This window comes from Tenrec ecaudatus, chromosome 18 (genome assembly GCF_050624435.1).
Source record: "Tenrec ecaudatus isolate mTenEca1 chromosome 18, mTenEca1.hap1, whole genome shotgun sequence".
NCBI lineage: Eukaryota > Metazoa > Chordata > Mammalia > Afrosoricida > Tenrecidae > Tenrec > Tenrec ecaudatus.
The window spans coordinates 44,225,976-44,245,029 of NC_134547.1; the positions used below are offsets into that span (position 1 = coordinate 44,225,976).

A 19,054-nucleotide genomic window follows, 5' to 3' on the forward strand; every position below is an offset into this window, starting at 1 on the left:
GAGAAAATATCTTGGCTTCACCACACAGAGAAAGTCTTCTAATAGAGAGCTTGGGGAGAGAAGGAACCTTGTGGTCTTGGCTATACCAGTCTGAATTGAAATATGTCTTGCTAAGGTGGGAACAGTCTTGGCTCAAATACTATTGTCATATCTTGCCCTATATGACATCTCCTGTCACCCACTTTCCTGTTGTCTGTCCCCCAGGGAAGAGGTCACATGTAGATCCTTATAATTGATTTCCCCTTACCAACCCGCCCTCCCTCTGCCCTCCAGTATCGCCACTCACACAACTGGATTCCCTGTGTTTCCAGTTCCTATCTGTACCACTGTACATCCTCTGGTCTAGCCAGACTTGAAAGAGAGAATTTGGATCATGATAGGGGTGAGGGGAGGGGGAGGAGAGGAAGCATTTAGGAACTAAAGGAAAGTTGTATTTTTCATCATTGCTGCATTGCACCCTGACTGGGTCGTCTCCTCCCAAGACCCCTCTGGCCAGGGGATCTCCATTGGCCTACATATGGGCTATGGTTCTCTACTCTGCACTTCACCCCTCATTCACTATGGTAAAATTTTTTGTTCTGATGATGTCTGATACCTGATCCCTTTGACACCTCGTGATCGTACAGACTGGTATGCTTCTTCCATGTGGGCTTTGTTGCTTCTGAGCTAGATGCCACTTGTTTACCTTTAAGCCTTTAAGACCTCAGATGCTATATCTTTTTTTTTAAACGTTTTATTAGGGGCTCATAGAACTCTTATCACAGTCCATACATATACATACATCAATTGTATAAAGCGCATCTGTACATTCTTTGCCCTAATCATTTTCTTTTCTTTCTTTCTTTTTTTCCCTTTTCTTTTTTTTACATTTTATTAGGGACTCATACAACTCTTATCACAATCCATACATATACATACATCAATTGTATAAAGCACATCCAATACATTCCCCGCCCCAATCATCCTCAAAGTATTTGCTCTCCACTTAAGCCCTTTGCATCAGGTCTTCTTTTTTTTCCCCTCCCTCCCCGCTCCCCCCTCCCTCATGTGCCCTTTGTAATTTATACATCCTTATTTTGTCATATCTTGCTCTATCCGGAGTCTCCCTTCCCCCCCTTCTCTGCCATCCCTCTCCCAGGGAGGAGGTCACATGTGGATCCCTGTAATCAGTTTCCCCTTTCCAACCCACTCACCCTACACTCTCCCAGCCAGATGCTATATCTTTTGATAGCCGGGCACCATCAGCTTTCTTCACCACATTTGCTTATTCACCCGCTTTGTCTTCAGTGGATGTGTCGGGAAGGTGAGCATCATAGAATGCCAATTTATAGAAGAAAGTATTCTTGCATTGAGGGAGTACTTGAGTGGAGGCCCAATGTCCTTCTGCTACCTTAATACTAAACTGATAAATATATGCACATAGATCTATTTCCCCGTCCTCATATGTATATGTCTTTACCTAAACCTCTATAAATGTCCTTTGCCTCTCAGCTCTTTCCTCTATTTCCCTTGACCTTGATCCTGTCGCACTATCATGCTAAGTCCCCACCAGGGTTTCAGCAATTCCTCTTGGTTATATTACCCTTAATCTTGCCCTACCAGGCCTCCCACACTCTCCTCACCACCAATTTGGATCACCCTCCTCACCATCAATTTGGAATGTTTGTATATAGTAGCTTTTTCCCTATGCCCCTTTGCATGTGTTTTTTTTTTTAAAGCTTACCTCAACACACTCATGATGTACTTGTCCTTTTATGCTTGACTTACTTCGGTTAGTATTATTTCCTCCAGTTCTTCCCATGCAGCAATGTGCTTCATACATTCATCACTGCTTTTTAGTGATACGTAGTACTCCATTGTATGTATATACCACAGTTTTTTAATCCAATCATCAGTTGATGGAGATTTGGGCTGTGTCCAGCTCCTTGCAATTGTGAACTGTGCCGTGATGAACATTGGAGCACAGATGTCTGGTTGTGGTTTGTTTCTCGCCTCTTCTGGGTATATGCCTAATAGGGGGATTGCTGGGTTATCTGGTAGCTCGAGTTCCATCTGTTTTAGATATCTCTAGATTTATTTACATAGTGGCTGTACATACATACAGGTCCACCAGCAGTATATGAAAGTTCCTGTTTCCCAACAGCCCCTCCAACACTTGTTGCTTTCTGATTTTTTGAATTGGGCTATCTTTGAGGTTGTTAGGTGGTATCTCATTGTTATTTTAATTTGAATTTCTCTTATGGCTAAAGATCGGGAACATTTTCTCATATGTTTGTTGGCCATTCAGATTTCAACCCCTGTGAAACTTCTGCTCAGGTCCTTTGCCCACCTCTTCAGTGGGCAATTAGTTTTTTTTTCTTTTTAGAAGCTAGCAGAGTATTGTAGATTTTAGTAATAAGGCCTTTGTCTGATGTGTCATTGCTAAAGATGTTTTCCCAGTCCACGGACTCTCATTATTCTCCTGATGAATTCTTTCGATGTACACAGGTGTTTTAGCTTCAGTATATCCCATTTGTCAATTTGTGCTACCTCTGTTTGTGTCCTTCCGTATTTCTGATATCTTATGTATTCCCTGTGCCAAAGTTCTCAAATTGGTCCCAATTTCCTTATTGATGGTCCTAATTGTTTGGGGTTTTATTTCAAGGTCTGTGATCCACCTTGAGTTTATTCTTGTGCATGGAGTGGGATAAGGGTCTTGCTTCATTTTTCTACAGGTAAATATCCATTTTTTTCCAGCACCACTTGTTAAAGATGGCATCTACTTCTCATTGGATATTTTTGGGCCCTTATCAAAGCTCAGTTGTCTGTATGCTGATGATTTTATTTCTGGGTTTTCAGTCCTTTTCCATTGCTCTGAGTATCTGTCACTGTAACAATACCATGCAGTTTTGACTACTGTGGCTGTATAGTATGTGCTAAAGTCAGGTAAAGCAAGCCCTCCCACTGTGTCCTTCATCTTGAGGAGTTCTCTGCTAATTCTGGGTCTTTTCCTTCTCCATATGAAGTTGGTAATCAGTTTTTCCATTTCTTTGAAGAAAGATGAGGGTAATTGCATCGGGATTGCATTAAACGTATATAGTGCTTTGGCTGAACTGACATCTGGACTATATTGCGTCTTCCAATCCACGAGCATGGGATATTCTTCCATTTGTTGAGGTCACTCTTTGGTTTTGTAATAGTGTTCTGTAGTTTTCCCCGTATAGATCTTTTGTTCTTTTAGTCAGGTATATCCCTAGATATTTCAATTTGTGTTTGGCTATTGTGAAGGGTACCACCTTTTTGATCTCTTCTGTGGTCTTATCCAATACATATAATAGTCCAATGGACTTTTTTTTTTTAATTAGTAAATCTTTTTATTGGGCCTCATACAATTCTTATCACAATCCATACATACATCAATTGAGCAAAGCACCCTTATACATTCATTGCACTCATCATTTTCAAAATTCGCCTTCCACTTGGGTTCCTGGAATCAGCTCGATTTCCCTTTTTTTCACCCCTCCCCCTCCCTCCCCGCACTCCCCTTCCCCCTGCTCCCTTAATAGTTTATAAATAATTATTTCATCTTATCTTACTCTGCCCGGCATCTCCCCTCACCCACCTCCCCATTGCCCATCTCCCAGAGGAGAGGTTACACATAGATCTCCAAGATCGGTTCTCCCTTTCTACACCCACTTCCCTCCTGGTGTCACCACTCCCACCGCTGGTCCTGAGGGGTTCATCCACCCTAGATTCTCTGTGTTTCCAGATCCCTACTGCACCGCTGTACATCCTCTGGTATAACCAGGTCCGCAAGGTAGAATTGGGGTCATGATAATTGGGAGGGGAGGAAGCGTTCAAGAACTAGAGGAAGGTTTTGAGTTTCATTGTTGCTACACTGAACCCTGAGTGGCTCATCTCCTTCCCACTACCCCTCCGCAAGGGATGTCCCACTGTCTACTGATGGGCATTGGGTCCCCATGATGCACTCCCCCTCATTCACAGTGATGTGATCCCGACCCCCCCCCCCAACCTTTGTTGTTTGAGACCTGGTTCCTCTGCCCTTCATGATCACCCATGTTGGTGTGCTGCTCCAAAGGACTTCTATTTGTTGATCTAGTATCCTGCCACTCTGCCAAACTCCCTCTATTGCTTCCAGTACTCCTCTTATGGAACTTTTGGGATTTTTCATATATAAAATCATGTCATCTGCAAATGATAGTTTCACCTCTTCCTTCCCCAGACGAATACCTTTGATGTCTCTTCTTTGCCTTAGGGTGTTAACTAAAGTCTCTAGTATGATATTAAATCAGAGTGGTGACAAGGGGCATCCTTTTCTGGTCCCCTTTTTCAGTGAGATTGTGTTAGTCTTTTCTCCATTGACTACTACGTTGGCTGTTGGTTTTCATATATAGCTTGTATTGTCTTGAGGAATTTTCCTTCCATTCCTATCTTCTCAAGTGTCTTAAACAGGAATTGGTGTTGGATGTTGTCGAATGCTTTTTCTGCATCTATCGATACTATCATGTTGTTCTTACAGTTTTTCGTGTCAATGTGTTGAATAATACTAATGGTCTTTTGTATGTTGAACCATCCATGCATCGCTGGTATGAATCCCACTTGGTCATGGTGAATTATTTGTTTTATATACTTTTGTATTCTGTTGGCTAGTATTTTGTTAAGCCTTTTTGCATCGATGTTCATTAGGGATATTGGTCTGTAGTTCTCAATCCTTGTGGGATCCTTGCCCAGTTTTAGTATCAAGAGTTATACTAGCTTAATAGAAGGAGTTCGGGAGTTTGCTGTCTTTTTCTGTGTTCTGGAAGAGTTTGTCTAGGATTGGTATTAATTCTTCCCTAAATGCTTGGTAGAATTCTCCAGTGAGACTGTCTGGCCCAGGGAGTTTTTCTGTTGGTAATCCCTTGATAACCTTATCTATTTCTTCTGTTGCTGTGCGTCTGTTGAGATTCTTGACATCCTTCTAGGATAGTCTAGGGAGGGATTGTTTTTCCAAGACATTGTCCATATCTTCCAAATTGTTGGATTCATTGGAGTACAATCCTTCGTAGTACTGTGTAATTATCCTTTTGATTTCATTAGGGTGTATCGTAATCTCCCTTCTTTCATCCCTTATTCTTGCTATTAAAATTTGTTCCCTCCTTTCTTTGGTTAGGTTTGCCAGCAGTTTGTCGATTCTTTTTATCCTTTCAAAGAACCAACTTTTAGCAGCATTAATTTTTTCCATAGTTTTCTTTTCCCTCTCCTGAATCTCAGCCCTGATTTTTATCATTTATTTCTTTTCGTATTAGGATTGTCCTGCTGCCTCTGCTCTAGGTGTTGTAAATTTTGTGGCAGCATATCAATCATGAGTCTCTCTTCCTTTCTCAGGTGTGCATGTATTGCTATGAAACTTTCTCTGATAACTGCCTTTACTGTGTCCCATGAGTTTTGGCACGTTGTGTGCTCATTCTCATTGGTTTCTAGAAATAGCCTAATTTCATCTCTGATCTGTGCCAGTACGCACTCCTTTTGCAGTAGAGTTATGTATCCTTCAATTGATTGCTCGTGTTTTCTTCGTCTTCCTTTTGTTGATTTGGCACAGTGGTCAGAGAGCGAGGTCTGTATTATATCAATGTGCTTAAATTTATGTAGATTCACCTTATGCCCCTTATGTGGTCTATCTTCAAATGTGTGCCATGTGAGCGTGGGAAGAATGTGATTTTTTTTAATTTGGCTGAAAAGCTCTGTAAATATCTATCACATCAAATAGTCTAATTATACTGTTTAGATCTCTGGTCTCCTTGTTGAGTTCTTTCCCTGTGATCTTTCTCTGAAAGCGGTGTGTTGAAGTCACCCACTATAATTGTTGAGTCTGTGATTTGAGTGTTTGGTTGACGTATTCAGTGGATCTCTCATACGGGAAATATATGTTTACAATGCTTAGTGGTTCATTGTCTACCATTCCCTTGAGCATTAGATAGTGTCCCTCCTCATCTCTTTTTATAGTTTGCACTTTGAGGTCAGTGTTATCCGAGATTAGTATTGCAAGCCCTGCTTATTTTGAACTAATGTTTGCTTGGTATGCCTTTCTCCAACCTTTGGTTCTCAGTCTATTTTTATCTGTAGCTTTGAGATGTGTCTCCTGTAGGCAGCAGATTGATGGGTTGTGTTTTGTTTTGGGATGGGGGGAGTGTTTTCTAAGCCAGTCTGTGCTAGTCCCAGTCTTGTAATGCCTCAATTCAGGCCATTGATATTCAGGGTTATTATCTCCATCTGCGGACTCTGTGATGTCATCTTATTACCTTTTCTGTTGCGTGTTTTCCTACTTGCCTTTCTCATTAGTGTGTTGTGCATGTGTGTATCATTCTTGAGTTCTTTCCAGCCTTAAGCCAATGCTATCTTGTGGTCTGTTTTCACTTTGTTGCCATCTGGGTGAGGTTGTTTTATGTGGCGGTCTCTTATTTCTGCTTGATGAGTGTTGTTCTTCTGCCCATACTGGGTTGTCAAGGATCTTTTGTAGGGCTGGGTTTCTTCTAATGTATTCTTTGAGATTTTCCTTGTCTGGGATGACTCAGTTCTCCATGTACCTTGATCCATAATTTGGCTGGTTATAGTATTCTTGGGTTTACATTGTTTTCCTTAAATTTTTGGAATATGTTACTCCACTCTCTCCTCTTCTTCATAGTTTCTGCTGATAGGTCTGAACATATTCTTATTTGAGAACCTTTATATGTGATTGCTTATTTTTCCCTAGCTGCCCTCATGATTTTCTCTTTTTCCTCAAAGTTGGATAGTTTAATGTACCTTGACTTCTTGGGATTCAGACTAGTTGGTGTTCTTTCAGCCTCCTGAATGGTTGCCTGGTTTTCATTCATTAAGCTGGAGAAGTTTTCCTCCAAGAATTCTCCTAAGCAACAAACGATCCTTGAACTAACTAACTAAAAAAATTTTTTAAAGAATTCTCTTAGTATTGTTGCAGATGACTCTGTTGTATCTTCCTCCAGTAAGCCAATAATTCTAATGTTGTTTTGCTTCATAGCATCAGACATAGCTCTTAGGTTTTCTTCAGTTTCTCTGATGATCATATTAGATTTTTGTTTGCGTTTGTTAAAGTCTGCTTCACTATCCTTTAAGTCACTAATGTGGTTCTCTGCTTCCTCCAGTCGATTCTCGAGGTCCATGTTTCTGCTACTGGATTTTGTTATCTCCTTCCTAAGCTCCTGTATTTCCCTTTGGTGTGTGGCCTTGATCTCTATCATTTCATCCTTTTTCTGTATTGTTTCCCTCACATCCTGTATGACTCCAAGCAGCTTTCTGAAAATTTCTTTCTGTGGCAGTTCAATGTCTGCTTCTTCTCTGCATGTCGTTATGTTTGATACATCTGCCATTGCCTTTTGTTTGTTTTTTCATTGAGTTCATTGGGTCTGATGGCTGTTTGTCTTGTGTTGTTTTGCGTTGTGTTTAGAGGAGCCAGGTGCCATTTTCCAGGGAGTCGAAGAGCACTGGCTCTCTCTGGGGGACTTGTAGGAGTGCTTCTTCGAACTGCCTACAGCTAATTTCACTGTGGAATTAACCTACCACTTTATCCTGCTGTGGCTTCCCTCTCAGGGGAGTGCCCCAGAAGGCTGGTGGGTTGCCTGCTTTGGTTTTGCAGAGGTTTGGCAGAGGTTCCTGCAACAGCTTGGAATGTTGACTAGTGTTGGGCGAGCTGGTTTATACCTCCAGGTACAGTCAGGAATTCTCCGGTAAGAAGGTAGGCAGAGTATCTCCTGGACGGAAAGCAGGGCTTTCCCCAGTCTCAGGATATCTACACAGGGTGGAGCTCACCTAGCTGGGTGTGGTGCAGGCGTAAATGTCCTAGGCTAAGGGGAGTGTTGTGGAAGTCAGCAGTGCAGTGTGAGAGAACAGGAAAGACACTAGGAGGAGGAAAAAATTAAATAGTAAAACCGCTTAGACTGTGCCAGGATATAAAGAGGGAAACAAAAGCAACAATGTAGCTGAACCCCGATCCCTGCCCGTGGAGCTGCAAGGGTCTAGTCCCTGCCCAGAGGCAGGCAGGGGTAAACTGTAACTGTGTTAATGTCAAGCCTTTCTAGGGACTCCAAATGGTCCCAGCTCAGGCAGAGACAGTGGGGAGGTGGTGGGGGGTTGGGGGGGGTGCAAGGTCAAGCCCCAGCCAGCTTCCACTGAGGTAAGCCAAAAGCCCCCAGCCCCTCAAAACTCCATGGGTCTGTGCTTACTTATCTTTATGATGGTCTTCCTGCGTTCTTGGCAGCGTTAAATTTCCCTCTAAACAACTCTCCTGGGCTGAATTCTGTGGAGTCCTTCTGGTATGTGTCACTCTGTGGCCATCTTCCCGGAAGTCCTCCAGAGACTTTTTTTAATGGTGTAGTTTGTTTGTTAAAAATAATTTTCACCAGTCTCACTGGAGAAGTGGACCATAGAACTCTTCATGCTCTTTTGCTGCACATCAATTTAAGAACACTTTAATTCTTTCACAGGTCACAAAAGAAGACCAGTCCTTCCAGAATATTATGCGTTGTTACAGAACTCAGCCACAGGCCCGGAGCCAGGTAAAGTATACATTCTGTAAGTTCTAAAATAAAGCTAAATCACGTAATGGATTATTTTTAATTACCATAGTTGATTCTGTGGGCTTATCTCCAGAATGAACTACTAAGACTTTTATGGGAAATCTTTGCTTAATTTTCTTTAGTGATTGACATATGGCTTTAAGTGTTGGTTACTTTGCCATCTTTCCCCTCCAAAGACAACCATGTGTGATATCTGACTGCCTTCTTCATTTGATCGTAGCCAAAAGGTTAAGAAGTGATGACGAGCTTAATTAATAAATTATGAATGAATTTTTTGTTTCTATAGCACCTTTTCACTCTCTGATTTGATCTTATTGTTGGCTACTATTTACTCTGCAAGGTCACCATGTGGCATAAATGGTTGCGCTCAACCTTAAAGTCAGTTGCAAGTTTGAACCTACCCAGCTTGAATTTTTTCTGAACTATTTCTTACTTCTATCACATGTGGGGTTGCCATGAGTTAGTGTTCACTGGATGAAAGTAGGTTTGGTGGTTTTCTTGTTATTTTTACTAGTACTGCTCTGTACTTAATAAGCAATAATTGGAATTTGAAGTCAGACAGGCCCTCACTTAAATCCTGGATCTTCTGGCTGTTACATGGGGTTTTTTGGGATTTTTTAAAAAATTTTTTCAAGGTTCATTCATGTTGTAGGGCTCCATTTCTTCTTTTTTAAAAAATCATTTTACTGGGGACTCGCACAATTCTTTCTCTTTTTTTTTCCTGTTCCTGTTTCTTTTCTTTTTCTTTTTAAACGTTTTATTAGGGGCTCATACAACTAGTATCACAATCCATACATTCATCAATTGTGTAGAGCACATCTATACATTCATTGCCCTCATCATTGTCAAAGAATTTGCTCTCCACTTAAGCCCTTTGCATCAGGTTCTCCTTTTTGTTTCCTCTCCCTCCCCGTTCCCCACTCCTCATGAGGCCTTGATAATTTATAAATTATTATTTGTCATATCTTGCCCTGTCCGACATCTCCCTTCACCCACTTTTCTGTTGTCCGTCCCCCAGGGAGCAGGTCACATGTAGATCCTGGGATTCTTTTGAGAATCACACTTGAGAATCACATCAATGCTGTATAAACTAGTTTGTGCTCAAGTAAATACTAGTTTCTGCCCCTTCTCACTGTGTCAATAAAGGTGTACAGAAGTGTTTTGATAAAAGGGAAAAGAAGAAGAAATTCTGGAAGCAGTGATGGTAGAAGCCATCAAAATTCCCCAACAGAATTAAACAAAGACAGAAGTAAGTGCAATATTCAAAATCATAAGAGAGTCCAGGCTTATTCGGTTGTATAGAGACTGAGTAGAATTTTTTAGTGTCTCATCAGATTTGGAACTGAATTCGCCCCCATGGTAGACAAATCAGCCATGTAAGATCAAAGGGACACTGTTTATCAGGATAGAGGGTTACGAGGAGGAGGAATGGAAATAGGAAACATTGGGAAAAAGTGGGATATGTGACTTACCTTGAGGGAATTGAAATGGATGAGTTGAAATGAATTGTATTAAATTGCTGGATGTAAAACTCATAATCACCAAAATCACAATAAAGAGTTTCAGGGGAAAAAATTAAAGTGCCACTTTTGAACTCTTAAACAAATTTTACTTTTATTCCCTAGGAGGCCTAGATTAAATACTATTAAACTATTACAGTTTCACTGGCCATGGAATTATTGAAATAAAATTCTTAACTTAGTGGAATAGCTATTCATCCCTTAGCATTGAGGTGCATCATTCATGACAAGGCTCAGATAAGAATCTGTGCTCCGAGTTTGCAAAGTGGTACATTACCTGGAGCAAGACTACAGAAGTACCGTTGCTGGTCTCTGCTTGAATGACTTAATGCAGTTACGTCCTAGAAAGCCTAGGTAACTTTAATAATGGAAACTGCTTTGCTACTGCTACATATATGGCACAGTACTGTAAGTATTAATAATCATTCTGTGCTTTGCCCCTGTGGTAGAGAGACTACTATCATTAAAGTAGTGGAGGTCTCAGTTCAGAATTTCCCTATGCAGTGCTCTTTACCACAGACCACCAGCTTCTCTGTGGCTAACGTACTTTGTTCTACCACTGCAGCCAGCAGAGACTCCAGTCCTATCATCATGAGGTCAAGCAGCACCTTGCCAGTCCCACATCCTAGCAGTGCCCCTCCCACACCTACTCGGCTCACAGGTGTCAACAGTGACCTGGAAGAGGAGGAAAGGGGAGATCTCATTCAGTTCTACAACAGCATCTACATAAAACGAATTAAAACATTTGCTATTAAATACTCTCAAGCAAACATAGTAAGTTTAGTCGGGATTGTCTTATACATCACCTATGTGTGAAGTGTTCCATTTATAAACTGGTTTTACTATTTTTTTTTCTGGAGGGGCTAAATAAAACTGAAGAAGTCTCTAACAGATTTGATTAACATAATTTTCTATTGTCACAGGCATTAAACAAGTAAAGTGAGGGTGGGTTCCCTACACAGCAAAACAGAGCAGGAGACAGATGGTGTGGGGCAGGATGATCCACCAGTCTAAAAGTGATGACCTTGCAAATTATTGAACTTCCCTGTAACTTGTTTCATCAAATTAATCTTTCGATTTCATTTTTCCATAAAATTTTGAAGCCCCCTTATATTTAAGATGGGGATAGGAATAATTCCTGGTTTATATAGTTATTGTGAGGATTTAACAGTACAGTATGTGTGTGTAGAATACATTTATGAATGGGCTTCAAAAAGTTCGTGGAAAAGTTTCATTATATTTTCACCCATTTTTCCATGAACTTTCAAGAGCCCCAGTCAGAAAAATGTATATTTATCGTATGCACTTAGGAATGTTTGCTCATTGATTTTTCTCCAGGCTTGATTATTGCTAATACATCACTGTTTACCATTCCAAGAACAAAAATTTTTTTTTAACAGATGGATGCACCCCCACTCTCACCCTACCCATTTGTGAGAACAAGCTCACCTCGCCGGATACAGTTGTCTCAGAGTCATCCTATCTACATTTCCCCACATAAGAATGAAACAATGCTTACTCCTCGAGAAAAGATTTTCTACTACTTCAGCAATAGCCCTTCAAAGGTAAGTAACTGAAGTCAGTGGCCTAACTCCTCCAAAATTCTGAGGACACTAGAAATAAAATTTAAGCTAGACTGTTAGGCACTCACTAGAGTGACAGAACTGCTACAGACAAGCAATTTAAAACACCAATTTTACTTTACTTTGAATAATATTTTAGGGTTGGAAATAGGGAAGTGATTTGGATTCATTATTACTTGTTCCATTCCTATTTGTGTATTCTAATATTTCTGTTAGAAGTCTGAATTTTAAGTCTAAAGGATTTTATTCCATTTATAATAATTATAATCTTATAAAAATATGATAGGGAAAGAAAACTTGCATCATTCTCCATGCCCCCCCATCCCCCAACAAATCATGAAATGTCTGAGACAGGCACTGCCTTATTAGCACAGGTTTGTACGGTAACATCTGCCTCAGTCTTGGAAAGAGACGCTTGGGCCCAGCTTTAAAGGATGAAAAGTTAGTAAGGTTTGGGAGGGTGTTCCGTAAGAAGCAGAGTGCAAAGAAAACGATGTCCTTGGGGCAATGCTGCTAGATCACTGGGAATCATAATCCATGTTGGAGGGAAACTAATCTTAAAGCCCTGACAGGATTAGATTTGTAGGGTATGAATACTGATTGAAAATAAACAGATCTACCTAACAAATGGTCTGGACTCTTAAACATTTTTTAAAAGGATCAATGAAAAATGGTAAAAGAGGGTATTCTTTTAGGTTAAAGGATGCAAAGAATCATGACAACTAAATGCAGTACATGATCTCTCCCTGGACCTGACATAGAAAAACACAGTCCTACAGGAAAATTTTTTTTGGGGGGGGGGGGGGGGGAAGGCTTGGAACTGGTAAAATTTGAATGTGGACTTTTATAGAGGGAAATATACAGAAACTATTCAGAAGTAAAATGTTCCAATGCCAGTAGCTTACTTTTAAATTGTAACTTAAGGAAAAAGTAAGTATGTAAGTGAAGGAGGTAAAGAAAAACAAATATGACCAAACACTTATGAAAGGGTATTCAGTTTAGTATTCTTTAAACCTTTGTAAGCTTTAAAAATAAGGCTCTCAAGTTAAGAGTTGGGAGAAACAAAAGCCATCAAAAGCTTCTTAGAAAATATAAACAAAATAGAAAAAATGTGTCCTACATTGTAAAGTATCACATACCTTAGAACAAATTTGCATTAGGATAAACTGGACTAAGTAGAGAAGGGCTCATTTTTTCTGAATAGGAAAACCATTATGAAGATAGTTTTTTTCAATATATAGATTGACTCTCATTCTGGTGAAGTTGTTTTGAAACCATAATAAATGATAAGCATATAATAATAGACAAGAAAGCAATTGGAGTTGGGGGAAATGACCTTTGACAATTTTTCTAAGAATAGATTTTCATTCTTTTACCAAATAAACATTAATTAAAACATTAAATGGAAGAATCATAAAACTGTAAGAATATGCATTGCTACTAATCTGATCCTGGAATCAGGAAAGTCTAGCTAAGGAGAGTAATTGAATTCATAAAAATTCAAAAGGTAGCTAAAAAGATTTTTTAAATGAAGGAAAAATAGAAAACAGATAGAAAAATGAAATATATTAACACAACCATGTCACATGAGTTCTTCCTACTGCCATTTAGTTGATTCTGACTCACAGGACAGAGTAGAATTGACCCAGAGGGTTTCCAAGGCTATAAATCTTCAATGAAGCCTATTACTACTTCTCTATAACCCCAGAGCAGCTGGTGGTTTGAACTGCTGACCTTAGAGTTAACAGCCCCAATATTTAACCACTTGGATTAAGAGTAGAATCTAGCTCCAAGCTGTGTACAAATAATCCATTTTAAATATAAAGGTACATAACTTTACAAGTAAATGGGTATAAATTACCAGTTGATTATGTCTTTTAACTATTGGTTTTATGGGCATGACATTTTCTTAATCCTTATTATCCTCTTAATGCCTGTAGAATCCACAGGGACATCTCTGTAATTTCTGATATTGGTAACTTGTATTATATCTATTTTTTCCTTTAATCTTCTCCCTAGAGTTTTACTTTTTATTATTTTTTTAGTTTTCTATTTCACTGATTTCTGCTCTTTTTCTAGCTTCTTAAGGTAAAATTGTAGGTGCTACACAAATTCCCTCTTTTAGAGGGAAAGGAAAGAACTGCTTTAATTACATACCACAGTCGTGGTATATCAAACTTACATTTGCATTCAGTTAAAAATGTACTAATTTATATTTAAAGCAAAACAAACTATCACCACAAAAAGCTAATTTCTTGGATTTCTCTTTTGACCCATTGATGTATATCAGTTTCCAAAATTTTGAGAATGTCCAAGTATGTTTGTAATTGGTTTCTGATTTAATTCCACTACAGTGAGTGAAAATGTGATGTTTTAAATTTTATTGACTTGGTTTGTGGTCTAGAACAGTGTTTCCCAAAACTCACTCAAGAAATAGTATTCGTAGTACCCGATACCTATACTACAGAAATTGAATCTGCAGTTCAAGCATTCCGACAAAGAAAATTATAGCCCCAGATTGGCTTCCAAGGTAAATTCTATGAAATATTTAAAGATGATAAATTACCCTGAGAGATGAAGAAAGAGAATTTGAAAATATCTAGCAGTTATTCATAATAAAAACTCTTAGGGTACTGCTTCTGACAATGGCATGTTCTAATACATGTAACTGAAATACTTATGGAGCCCTGATGGTGTAGTGGTTATGCATTGGACTGCTAACTTAAAGGTTAGCAGGTCACAACCACCAGTCTCCGCATGGGAGAAAGACCAGGTTTTCTACTCCTGTAAAGAGTCTCAAGTCCACAGGAAGAGTTCTACTCTGCTCTATGGGGTCACTAGGAATTGGAATTGACTCAAGTGGCACCGAGTTGGTTTTATTGTTGTTGTTTTGTTTCACATGATACTTAATGGTGAAAGAGTAAATGCTAAAGACCGAGGAACAAGACAGTGATACCTGCTAGCGCCACTCCTGTAATAGAGGCCTCATATGTACAGTGTGGCAAGGTTAAGGCACACTGACTAGAAAGGAAAAAATAAAACACTGCATTCACAGACAACATGATTCTATACGCAACACAAAGGGGAAAAAATCAAAGAACTTATATAAGTTGAGCTAGGTTACAAGAAAATAGATCAGATGTATTTTTTAAAATAATTTTATTGGGGGCTCATACAACTCTTATCACAATCCATACATCCATCCATTGTGTCAAGCATATTTGTACATTAGTTGCCATCATCATTCTCAAAACATTTTCTTTCTGCTTGTGCCTTGGTGTCAATTCTTACCGTCGGTGCTCCCTCCCAAACCCTTGATAATTTATAAATTATTAGTTTTTCAAGTCTTACACTCACCAATGTCTCCCTTCACCCACTTTTCTGTTGTCGGTCCACCAGCGAAGGGGGTTATATGTAGGTCCTTGTGATCAGTTCCCCCCTTCGCCCCCACCTTCCTCTTACCCCCCCTTCTGGTATCGCTACTCTCATTGCTCCTGAGGGGTTTATCTGCCCTGGATTCCCTATTTCCAGCTCTTATCTGTATCAGTGTACATCCTCTGGTCTAGCCGGATTTGTACAGTAGAATTGGGATCATGATAGTGGGGAAGAAGAAACATTAAAGAACTAGAGGAAAGTTGTAAGATTCATTGTTGCTACCCTGCACCGACTGGCTCGTCTCCTCCTTGAGGGAGTGTGGAGTGGAGACCCAAAGCCCATCTGTAGACAACTGGACATCCCCTTACAGAAGGGTCACGGGGAGATCAGATGTATTTGTACTTACAGTAGTTAATCAGAAGGGAAAAATTTTGAAGCACCATTTACAATAGCATTTAAAAATTACATAAAGGACAAATCTGACCGAAGATGTGTAAGAGCTGTATCCTGAAAAACTACAAAATATTAATACAAATTAAAAGACTGAGAAAAATACCAAGGTCCATGGATTAGAAAGAAGTCCCTGTGTTGCATAGCTGCTTGCCAAAAGACAGGCAGTTCAAGTCTAATTAGAGATGCATTGAAAGAAATGCCGGGCAATCTACTTCTAAAGACAGCCATTAAAATGTTGGAATTGAGTCATTGGCAACGGATATTTATGTATGTGATTGCAAAAAAATACTAAGATGTCAATTATTTCCAGTTGATTTATTATAAACTCAGCATAATTTCAATGAAAATCCTAGATTCAGATAAATTGTGATTAGTATTTGTATAAACACACAAATTGCTTTTTAAGATTACAAGGCTAGGCAAAGGGTCTAGAATAGCAAAGAAGAAATTTGGTGGACTCTATCTAATTTCAAGTTTTACTATTAAAAAGCTATACACTTAACTCATTGTAGCATTGGCAAAAGAGTAAACATGTCAATAAGTAAACATGAGTGGAGTCCAGAAATAGATCCACGTATAAATATGGGCAACTGATTTTTGACAGATATAAAGAAAATTTATCAGAGAAAGGATAGCATGAACCCAGTCCCCAAAATAGGGAAACCCATTCCCATTTTTCCCTCCTCAAGTCACCTCGGTGGCACTGTTATCTGATCCTAGCCACCCAGAACTAAGTCCAAGGTCACAAGTTAAAAAGACACTGTCCTTCAGACTGTAGGCACATATTAGTGATAAGAATCCATAAGAACACCAACTTTCTAACCTGGCTATCAACTCAAAACGGATTCCTTATTAACCCTTCAGGATGCAAGCTTGGCCCTTACTTTGTAAAGTACTGGCCTCGTTAGCCTTTGAATTTGGTAATTTCGTAGAATGAGTCACAGAATTGAAAGCTGAGGAGCCCTGGTTAATGCTTGGCTACTAACCAAAAGGTCAACAGTTTGAACCCACCAGCCACGCCCCCAAGAGAAAGATGCTTTACTCTGTCCTGTAAGTCCTATGAGTCAGAATTGACTCTGTAGCAATGGATATTATTTTAAGCAATTTTTTATTATAGTCCAAAAAGGACATTAGAGACATCAGGTGACATCTAGGAGTGTTTCCAACATGGAATTTCCATGCCCAAGGGAGCACCACCTTAGCAAAAGCAGCTAGTGCTCTGCAAGCAGGAAGTCTCCGAGCCTCTATGCTCAGGACTTTTATTGGCTAGCCCCGCATGATAGTAAGCTTCGGGAAGCTAGTTGACAGAAGGCTCCACGCTCACCAGCACAAATCCTCAGGGTGTCCCAGACCATCATGGGTACCAGAGCCAAGAACAAAGGCCACAGTGCTTAGGATAAAACTAGGTCCCAACAGATAACCGAACACACACAAAAATTGATATTGGTGCCCTACACCGCATACCGGGGGTCCTGGTGGCGTAGTGCTTATGTGAGGTCAGCAGTTTCAAACGACCAGCCACTCCTCATGACAAAGACGGGGCTTTCTACTCCTGTAAAGAGTTACAATCTCAGAAACTCACTAGGGCAGTTCTAGCCCGTCCTTTATGTTTGCTGTGAGTCCTCACCGACTTGATGGCAGCGATTTTCGTTTTTGTTTTGTTTTTTGCGTATGCCATATGCCAAAACTCAAATGGATGACAGACTGAATGTAAAACATGAAACTAGACAACTTATACAAGAAAACATCGAAGAAAAGGTGTGATTATATAATCCGTTTAAAGTATTTAGAGACTTTAAAAGCAAGATTCATATAAAACTTACTGAATTTATATCAAAATTAAAGCTTTTGTCCATTGAAAGGCACTTCTGAGAAAATGAAAAGACAAGTCACAGCAGACTAAAAATATACAAATCCATTATTTGAGAAAGGAATTGTATCTAGAATAAAGAATTACCAAAACTCAATAAGAAAATAACCAGATTTTTTAAATGGGCAAAGATTTTTAACGCACTTGACAAATCACATCCTTATTAATATGTCTCAATATTTCATAAATGAGAGTAAAATGTTCTGGCAACAAAGTTGAACTATTGGAATACTACCACATCACTGTGTAGATACAAAATGATGTAGCTACTCTGGGAAACAGTTTGGCAGTTATTTGTCAATATGCCCTTATACACCCAGTATCTCATTCCTAGATGTTTACCCAAGAGAAATAAAAACAATGTTCCATACAAAAACACAAAGATTTTTTTCTACCAGCTTTATTCTTAACTGCCAAAAAGTGGAAAACAGCCCAAATACTCTTCAAATGATGAATTTTAAATAAGAAAACCCCTGGTACATCCTACCACTACTAAGCAGTACACTAAAGGAGCCCTAGTGGCTAACAAACAACAAACAAACAAAAACGCATTGGTGAGAATGAGGTGGGTTAGACCAGAGACCCAAAGCACATCTGTGGACAATGGAATATCCCCTCTCAGAGGTGTCACAGGGAGGGGATGAGTTAATCAAGGTGCAGTAGAGAACCGATGGATCACACAATATACTTCTGATCCCTTGAGGTTTCCTCATCCCCCGCTATATGGGGATGAAGGTGGTACCACCAATCACAATGAATGGCACATAACCACACACCCCCATCCAGGGGGAAGAACAGAAACCAGAGGGGAAGGGAGACAGCAGTTGGTGTGAGATATGAAAATAACTACTATAATCTATCAAGGGACCACAAAGGGCGTGCATGGAAACAAGGAGCTGATCCCAAGGGTTCAATAGAAAGTATATGTCCAGAAAAGAACGATGGCAATATATGTACTAATATGTTGGATACAATTGATGTACGGATTGTAACGAGTTGTAAGAGCCCTCAATAAAATGATCTTTTTTAAAAAAGCTCCAGTGGCAGTTAAATACTCATCTACTAACCTGAGGTTGCCCGCCGTACAAACCCACCCAATGGCTCCATGAGAGAAAGACGTGGCAATCTGCCTCTGTAAAAATTAGAGCCTAGCAAGCACTGTTGGGCAGTTTTAATGTCAGAGCTCTTTTGAGTCAGAATCGACTTCATGGCACCTAACACGATTTCACTCAACACAGGTATATCACAAATGTGTTCCATGCTTAAGTGATCAACACTAGATTCACCAGGCTACTTACCATCCAATTCCATTTCTATGACAGTTTTGGCAAGACACTAGAGGGATCAGAACCACCTATGTGGATACCTTTGGGTGGGTTGACTGTGAGCGGCCATAATGGAATTTTCTGGAGTAAAAGAACTGTGATAATTGTTATGTGATTGTGCATTTAACAAGACATGCATGTCTGTATACTACAGTGAATAGGGTTATAGATCAAATGACAGTAAGTAACTGTGGAGTGATGAGTATGTAGGGATTCACTTCCAAACATTAGATATTTTCTCTGATTATATATGAATATGATTATTATACTTTTCTGTTAGGAACATGGACAGTGTGAAGTACCAGATGAAAAAACAGTTTAAACCACTAAGCTACTAGAGCCCTGGTGACACAGT

The 19,054-nt window shown here is 39.6% G+C and overlaps 1 protein-coding gene across 2 annotated transcripts in view; it reads left to right on the forward strand.

Annotated features, from left to right (window-relative positions):
- Nucleotides 1–19,054, forward strand: part of RBL2 (RB transcriptional corepressor like 2) — an 82,075-nt gene that overhangs the window by 60,488 nt on the left and 2,533 nt on the right. Inside the window, exons 18-21 of one of the 2 annotated variants that reach the window (XM_075537373.1) lie at nucleotides 8,481–8,552; nucleotides 9,720–9,822; nucleotides 10,659–10,867; nucleotides 11,494–11,658. In XM_075537373.1, the coding sequence (XP_075393488.1) occupies nucleotides 8,481–8,552; nucleotides 9,720–9,822; nucleotides 10,659–10,867; nucleotides 11,494–11,658 (549 nt within the window). The remainder of the gene's footprint in view (nucleotides 1–8,480; nucleotides 8,553–9,719; nucleotides 9,823–10,658; nucleotides 10,868–11,493; nucleotides 11,659–19,054) is intronic. The other variant, XM_075537374.1, reaches the window with a different exon arrangement.